An 8,946-nucleotide genomic window follows, 5' to 3' on the forward strand; every position below is an offset into this window, starting at 1 on the left:
GCGATAGAAAAGGGCTGGAGTGCTGCGAAGCGTCTGGTAATTGTCCACTGGAGGGGCGAGTTAGCGTGTGCTGTCAAGGGTTAAACTTAAGCAGGACATTTAAAGATGGCCACACGTCCTGTAGGAAAAGTGTGCTGGGCCCCTGTAACTTACACAGACGCCCCAGCTGTCACACAGAGACAGGAACTAGCTGAAGAGACTGAAGTGACCTATGCAGTCCAGGGTGGCTAACCGCCCGCCGCAGGTATACCACGTTTGCTTTGTTCCTTATTCCTTGGTGTTAGGTAGCTAAGTGATCCTAACGCTGCCTCGGATGTCACTGAATCAGCACATGGCACCAGCGTAAGGAAGGCCGGTACAGTTGGTGCATGCAGGGAAAGAGAAGGCAGCTTGGAAGCACGAGACACTGTGAGTGTAGGGGCTTTAAACCAAGTCAGAGACTAGCTTGAAAGACTGTTTCCAAAGTCGTTTTACTACAGTCAAGGGCCGGTGTCTCCCTGTCTTCTCAAGAGGCAGGGCAGAGCTTTGTAAATCAACTGCGTTGTTACCTTATCACTGACAGCCAGACAGAAAACCATCACTACGCTTCACTGGCTGAGGAGAGGCATCCTCGTCTGTAGTCTAAGTGAAATCAACCACCCTGCTTTGCATAGGGCTCGTTACAAGCAAGGCAACGTTGTGCAAACAAATCAAGCTCCATATAAATAACCAGCTTCAGCAGGTATGAAGACAGGTCCCAAAATTACTGGCAAATACACACCTTAGTTTAAAGCAAATCACCTTATCTGAGGTTCTTAATATTACCACAGCTTTGCAGGTCGGCTGCTCTCTCCAACAGGAATCCAGTTACAGCAGCGTCAGTGCTGGACCTGTAGATCTATGCTGCATTAATGTCCCTTTGGGCATCTGGTTAGATGGGTGGAGGCAGGTGTTCAAGGGCACAGGTGTGTCAGAATAAAGCTGTTCCCAGTCCGATTGCCTTGCTTTCTGTTGTTAGCCAACAGGGCTCCGTGGTGACGGGCAGTGGGAGCTGGCTATCCTCCAGCTGGACTCCGTGACCGTGCTCAGCCCCACGTAGGTCATTCAGGTGCAGTCTGCTCTGGGTGTAAATCTGTCTTTTCTTTAAGACTAGCACGGGAGCTCCAAGTGGGGTGCAGTGACTCTGAGCTGTGTTTACACTGCACTGGTTCTGACAGAAGCTGTGAGTTCCTGCTGGGAAGTCCCATGGGATTCTCCACCCCATTGAGCACTGGGCCCCACCGTCACCCCAGAGGGTCCCATCCTGCTTATAAAATAGCCCAGGAAAGGGGAGAATCCCTGCAATGTCATGCTGTAAAAGGGAGTGAAACAAAACCTTAAAAGAAACAAGCTCCTCTGGCGACGTCAGCTGGAACAATCTCGTCTCCTGTACGTTACAGGTTTCTCTCTGGGCAGTTTGGAGTGACCTTAATGTCTCCCATGCTCCTCTTCCCCAGATTGCTGGGCACAGAACACGGCTGCTGGAAGACAGCCTGGTGAGACATTTGCACAGAGTTCCCACATGTTGCCTCTGCACTGTAGGTATCTAGGCTTTCTACCTGGACCAGGGTACAGGAGGTTTATGGGTGTTATCAAGGGCTCAGAAAGGATGGGGGGAGGTTGATTGGCTGTGAGATGTCCATAACCAATTTTGACTGGGGGTGGAAGCCCAGCCTGCGATGGGATGTACAAACACAGGTGAGGCTGGGCAGAGTGATGGGGTTAGGGATGGCTCAGCTCTCCTCTGTCCCAGGAGGGGGGAGTTCCCCAGGTGCTGAGTGTGAAGGGATGTAATGCGTAACATTGCAAGAATCTCATCTTCAACATCTTCATTAATGATCTGGAGGATGGGGTGGATGCACCCTCAGCAAGTTCACGAATGACACTAAGCTGGGGGGAGTGGTAGATACCCTGGAAGGTAGGGATAGGATACAGAGTGACCTAAACAAACTGGAGGATTGGGCCAAAAGAAATCTGATGAGGTTCAACAAGGACAAGTGCAGAGTCCTGCACTTAGGACGGAAGAATCCCATGCACAGCTACAGACTGGGGACTGATTGGCTAGGCAGCAGTTCTGCAGAAAAGGACCTGGGGGTGACAGTGGATAAGAAGCTGGATATGAGTCAGCAGTGTGCCCTGGTTGTCAAGAAGGCTAATGGCATATTGGGCTGCATTAGTAGGAGCATTGCCAACAGGTCGCGGGCAGTGATTATTCCCCTCTATTCAGCACTGGAGAGGCCGCATTTGGAGTATAGTGTCCAGTTTTGGGCCCCCCACTACAAAAAGGATGTGGACAAGTTGGAGAGAGTACAGTGGAGGGCAATGAAAATGATGAGGGGGCTGGAGCACAAGACTTATGAGGAGAGGCTAAGGGAACTGGGCTTGTTAATTCTGCAGAAGAGAAGAGTGAGGGGGGATTTGATACCGGCCTTGAACTCCCTGCTCTGTGCAAGGGGAAAGGTGCAGTGTGTCACACGCCTATTAACCCCTCCCATGCCTGCTCTGTGCAAGGGGAAAGGATCCGGCTCCTGGCAAAGCCTCGGGACAATTGTCCTAGCGGGGCTGCATGGCTCACCCTGTGAGAGGTGGGTCACGGCACCCCAGCGACACTGGCTGGGTGGGACTGTCCCAGCTGCTGTGAGTGCAGTGACCCTGCTCCGGTGGATCCTGTGTTATTTATCATGTATGTCAGCGGCTGGCTCTGCTGACGCCTTCGCTGAGTCACTCCGGGCCCAGAGTCCCTGGGGATTAGGGCCCGGCTCGTTAGAGGTAAGAGGGAACAGGGAGCCATGAATCACCTTTTACTTCTCAGGAACGGACCCGCACAGCTCTGTCACTGGTGTAGGTTAGTATTAAAACACAAACCCTGGGTATGCTAGAACCAATTCGTTAAGGGTAATTGGACATAAATTGGGTTAAGGGCACGTGGGGTTACTCAGGGTTCTAGTATAAAACCGGACTCCCCCACCACATAAAACAAACCTGGGGCTCGAGGATATAATAGCCTCGACTTTACTGTTGGTCTTCTTCCTGTTAGGGGCTGCCGGAGATGGTCTGACGCAGGCTCCCCTCTGGTGTCAGCGCCGGAACGGTAGATAGAGACGCGGTCACAGATGTCTGTGACAGGTGAGCGTCTCTCTGTGTCCCTCGCAGGATCTCCTCCATGTATCTAGGGGTGCAGGTGGGAGGGTGGACCTCTCCCCAGGAAGCCAGGACACTGACTGTGGCTCTGATGGACGGCCCCCAGCCTCAGACCTTAAATAGCTCCTTCCTAGCCAATCCGAGGCCAGAGATTTCCCGCCGCTGCCAGCCTCTGCACACGGCTCTGTGCTGCGTGCACCCGGCACGCTAAGGTTTTGCACCCGGTACTATACTTTGCACACAGCCCTTATAATATACATATTCATCCATGAGCATTTCAATGTATAACATACCAATAATTGGTCCGTTCCAGTGCCAATGCACAGGGTGAGCGTAATAACTATTTACAGGCTCTGCTGACACTCTCTCTCGGTCATCCTGGGCACGGACCCTGGGGATTAGAGCCTGGCTCTGCTACCGTCCTCACGGGGTCCCCCTGGCCCAGACGCCTGGGGATTAGGGTCCAGTTCTGGGTTGCTAGGGGGTGACATGAAGCTAATTCTCTTTCACAGGCACATCCAATAGCGCCACTGTAGGCCCCAGCACTGTGATGTAGGCCTGAACCAGAGCATGCCCGGACCATGGGTACGTATTTGAAGCTTAAGGATTAATCCTCACACTGAGAGAGAACAAAACTAGGCATTATAGATAGGGATGTTCCGGACACATTGATAGTTTGTTCATGCCACCCCAGGCTCCACTATGATAATTGACGGCTTGAACATATGAGTGGGAACATACTGCCTAAACATTTTGTGATTTAACATTTATGACACATTGGGGCCCTGTTTGTGAACATCTGCGTATGAATGTTTGGGAACATCCTGACATCTAAGTGTGATCATTTACAGGTGAAGGACAGTGTGGAGAGGCCCTACCCCTCTGGCACCTGTCAGAAGCGCTTCATGCAGAGCCAAGACCTTTGGAAGCACCAGCGCACCCACGCGGGAGAGCGCCCCTACCCCTGCACCGAGTGCGGGAAACGCTTCAGCCACGTCTCAAACCTCCACGCCCACAGGAAGGTGCATACGGGGGCCAGGCCCCACCCTGCAAGGAGTGCGGGAAAGGCTTCCGGAAGAGGCAGGATCTTCTGCGGCATGGGAGGATCCACACGGGAGAGAGCCCCTTTGTCTGCAGCCTCTGTGAGAAGAGCTTCCGGGACAAGCAGGACTTGAAGACACATCGGAGCGTCCACACGGGAGAGAGACCCCACCCCTGTCTCGCATGCGGGAAAAGTTTCCGGCTCTAGCACGCTTTGGTACGACACCAGGCCACCCACTCATGCCCCTAAAAATGGGACAGCCTCCTGCGCTGCAGGGAATCCTGGGAAAGCAGGGCCGGCATTGCCCGATCCTTTCTGCAGCTGACTGGGGAGCGCTGTCAGCCTGGCGGTTCTTTGTGTGTTAGAAGTTTATAGCCTGTAGTTCAGTCCGAGGGAGACGAGGGGCGATACAGGGAAAATCAGTCCAGGTTGTACTAGGGAGTCTGACTTTTCTACTTCGAAAAGCCTTGGACCAGTAGCAGGAGTTGGGAGGGGAGATGGGGATGGAGGCAGATGCATAAAAGTGATATGAAGGAGCAGTCTGGTGTTGCAGTGACACGTCAGGGGGCCTGTTTTCACCCAGAATTGTACATCAGGTTTGAGCTGCTCCCTGCTGGCTTTGTTTGTTGTTGGCATTTGTCTGAATATCAATTAAAAGAAAGTTGGAAAAAAAAATTGGAGCCAATCACCGGTTGATTTGCTTTTTGCCTTACTTCACAGGCTGGTGGTTTCTAATCACAGAGTCCTAGAAAGGTTGGGCTGGAAGGGCCCTCAAGACATCATCAAGTTCACCCCCTGTACTGTGGCAGGAGCAAGTAAACCTAGATCAGCCCAGACAGATGTTTGTCTGACCTACTTTTTAAAAACTCCAGTGATGGGGATTCCACAGCCTCCTTTGGCTGCCCATTACAGAGCTTAACCATCCTTATAGATAGAAGGCTTTTCCTAATATCTAACCTAAATTTCCCTTGCTGCAGATTAAGCCCCTTATTTCTTGTCCTACCTTCAGCAGGCAGGATTGATCACTGTCCTCTTTACAACAGCCCTTAACATATCAGGTCCTATTATCAAGACTATTATCAGGTCCCTCTCACCTCAGAACTAAACATGCCCCGTTTTTTAACTTCCTCGTTGGTCAGGTTTTCTAAATCTTTTACCAGTTTGTTGCTCTCCTCTGGATTCTCTCCTATTTGTCCACATCTTTCCGAAATTGCGGTGCCCAGAATTGGACACAGTGCTCCAGCAGAGGCCTCCCCAGTGCCACGCAGAGCAGGACAATTACCTCCAATGTCTTACATACGACACTCCTGTTAATACACCCCAGAATATTAGCTGCTTCACACTGTTGACTCATATTCGATGAGTGATCCATTCTAACCCCCAGCTTCTTTTCAGCTGTACCACCGCCTCGCCAGTCGTTCCCCAGTTCATAACTTCTGATTTTTCTAATCTAAGTGAAGTACTTTGTGCTTGTCTTTATTGAATTTCATCGCGTTGATTTCAGACCCGTTCTCCAAGTTGGCAAGGTCAGTTTTGAATTCTAATCCTGTCCTCCAAAGTGCTTGCAGCCCTTCCCAGCGTGGTGTCAGCTGCATATTTTATAAGCGCACTCTTCACTCCATTATCCAAGTCATAACTGAAAATATTGAATAGCATTGGAACCAGGCCTGAGCCAGGACCCCAGGAGAGACACCCTTCCAATTTCCCAGCAAATCGCCGATAACTACACTTCGAGTACAGCCTGTCAACCCGTCGTGCACCACCTTACAGTCATTTCATCTAGACCACATTTCCCGAGTTTGCCTATGAGAATGTCCTGTGGGACCGTGTCAAAAGCCTTACTAACATCACGGTTATCACATCTACTGCTCCCCTATCGGCCAGGCCAGTAACCCTGTCAAAGAAGGAAATTAGATGGTTTGTCAGGATTTGTTCTTGACGGATCCATGCTGGCTGTTCCTTATAACGCTGTTATCCCCCAGGTGCTTACACAGTGACTGGTTAACGGATTGTTTCAGTATCTTTCCAGGTATCAACGTTAGGCTGGCTGGTCTATAATTCCCTGGGTGCTCTTTGTTCCTCTTTTTAAAGGTAGGCCCTATATTTGCCCTTCTCCGCTTTCCGCAAAGATTCTAGCACACAAACATCTGGGCTAAAAATAGCCATGTAGACATGCAGACTCGGCCTGGCGCCTGGGCTCTGAAACTCGGAGAGAGGGGAAGGGCTCAGAGTCCAGGCCTGAGCCTGAAGCTGAACATCTACACTGCGATTTTTAGCCCCATGGCCTGAGCCCCGTGAGGCTGTCAGACTCGCTGCTGTGCGTCTGTTATTGCGGAGTAGCCGTGTCTTTCGTCTCCCTTCCCCGGTGCCACTGAAACGCCTGAGATTTAGGAGGCAAGGCCGGTGCGTCAGGGCTGGCGGCCGTCTTTGCGTGATGGCCTGTGCCTGTGGGCGCTGGCTGAAATGGCTGGCCCAGCCTGTTACGCAGCGGAAGAGGGAGGAGGAGAGGGAGCCCCTTTGCTTTGAGAGGGGCAGTTGAAATGACACTTGATGGGAGCGGAGCCGCACCACGAGAGGTGGGGGAAGGTGCTTGCTCCGGGGGGGGGGGTCCCTCCTTGTGGGCCCAGCCCCACCCCGTGAGGCAGCTGGGACTTGGCAGCCCCAGCGTTCGTGGCAGGTGGTCAGTGAGAGGGAGGCAACGGGCAGAGGGTGATGCTGGTGTCTCGATCCCTGCCCGGGGGGAGCTGAGAAAGGCGATCAGCCAGGGAAAATTGGGTTATTTATGGCAGTGGTTCTCAACCCTTTTTTATCCAGGGACCCCTAAACTTAAATAGACAAACCTGCACCCCCCCAACCAGAGGGGCTTCCTGGGGGGCACACAGGGTCACGTGCCCTCCCAGATTTCTGCCTTCCATTTGACCCTGCTCTCTGAGGCGCTGATGTAGCAGGGCAGAGCAGCGGTGTGTCTCCGAGGCTGGTGGCTGCCTGCTCGTGGCCTTGCTGGCTGTGAGACGTCCTCTCTGATGGCAAGGAGAGAGCTCTTCTCTGCAGTGAGGCTGCAGTTTTTGGTTGCACCCCCCCCGACCGCAGATAGGCTGGGTGATCCGCTGAGGTGGAGGTGGTGCTCCCACCCCATGCCCTACCCGAGGTTGCAGCCCTGTTTATTTTGGCAGACTCCCCGAAAGCTGCTCGCGCCCCCCCAGGGGGCCCCTGGTTGAGAACCGGTGCTTTAGAAAGTGAGCTAGTCTTGGTTTGAAACCTTCAGGCGACAGAGAGTCCAGCAGGGAAGTTATTGCAGTCGTTAGTCCCCCTCCCTGTTAAACCCTGCGCAGACGTGACGAATGCCTCTGACGGGGCCGGCAAAACTCTGCCCTTTGCCACTGCAGCTAGTTAGAACGTCAGCCACCAGCAAGGGCTGCCTGGTCCCGCACAGATTTGCACACTGCCTTTCCCTCGGCTGCTGAATGGGGCAGACATTTAGACCAACACACTTGGCTTGGACATCTGCGCAGATGCCGTGGCAATTACAAAAACCTCTGTTGGAAGTTCATAGCCTCATAGAAGACAAGAGTTGGAAGGGACGTCACGAGGTCATCTAGTGGGACCAAGTAGCTGAAACGTCCGCGTCAGTCCGGCTGATTAATTATTGCCTTTCTGAAAACACACTGAACTGGCCCTTCCACGTATCCAATCTCTTCCTGAGCTGAATCAACAAAGGCGGTGTTGCAACCAACTCCAATAACACTTGAGCCATGCCAAAATCCGGGGCCCGACACAGTCAGGTTTCAGATCTGGAGATGGGCTCTGGCAGGCCTGACCGACCATCTCCTTATGGCCAAGGAGAAAGGACACGTTTCCCGTGTTAAATGGCTGGACCTGTCAGTTGTCTGCTTCACGAGCAGCCACAAGAATGACTGTGTGTCTTCAAGCAAGAGCAGATTTTATGTTGTTGCAAACTTAGAGGTGCCAACTCTTGCCATTTTACCCCAAGTTTCATGATGTTTGTGGTTTTCTTAAAGCCCCAGCTCTTGGAGTCATGTGAATAAGTGAGAATCTTAGATTTCTGGTTTTTTTTCATGAAGTTTTGAGCCCTCCTGGTTAACAATTCCCATGTTTTGAGTTTCTGGGATCATTTTATGGTGATTTTTTATTAATGAGGGATTTATGCAGACAGTGAATACACACACAGCTAGCCAGCTGTCTGTGCCCCATTTGCTACCGCTGGGTCAGATGATAGTCTGGGCCAAAGGATGACCTCCGTGGCACCAAGGAAAGCTGTGGCACTCTGGCAGCCTTGGATGCACCGTTTGCACCAGAGGCTTTCCCCTGACCACTGCCGGTCCCCGAGGCGCAGATAAAGGAAGCTTCGTCTCCAGGAGTGTTTTCTACATTGTGCGACGTGTCCTTGTCAGAAGAAGGAAAGGCAGCACTTGTAGGCACTGGAAGGAGATCCCAGTGGTTAGAGCAGTAGCTTAGGACTTGGAAAACCTGAGTTTCAGGTCCCTGCTCTGCCACAGAGTTTGTGTGTGGCCTTGGGCAAATCACTTAGCCTCTCTGCGTCTCAGTTGCCCATTTGTATACTGGGCGGGAGTGGGTAATAGCCCTGCCCTGCCTCACAGGGCTGTGTGAGGATAAATGCATTAAAGAGTGTGAGGTGCTCAGATACTCTGGAGATGGGGGCTGTCTAAGAACTATAGACATAGACAGAGCCAAAGACAGGCTGTGATTAGGGCAAGAAGTGTGTT

General features: G+C 52.2%; 1 protein-coding gene across 1 annotated transcript; it reads left to right on the plus strand.

Annotated features, from left to right (window-relative positions):
- The first annotated feature begins 3,968 nt into the window (after window positions 1-3,968).
- Window positions 3,969-4,408, plus strand: LOC137150599 (gastrula zinc finger protein XlCGF7.1-like). Its single transcript, XM_067544560.1, has 2 exons — window positions 3,969-4,181; window positions 4,214-4,408. Exons 1-2 carry the CDS (start codon window positions 3,969-3,971, stop codon window positions 4,406-4,408), a joined length of 408 nt encoding a protein of 135 aa, XP_067400661.1.
- Window positions 4,409-8,946: the final 4,538 nt, after the last annotated feature.

The sequence above is a fragment of the Emydura macquarii genome, unplaced genomic scaffold (assembly GCF_026122565.2).
Source record: "Emydura macquarii macquarii isolate MOO-44397 ecotype Brisbane River unplaced genomic scaffold, CSIRO-AGI_Emac_v2 contig_973, whole genome shotgun sequence".
Taxonomy (NCBI): Eukaryota; Metazoa; Chordata; order Testudines; family Chelidae; genus Emydura; species Emydura macquarii.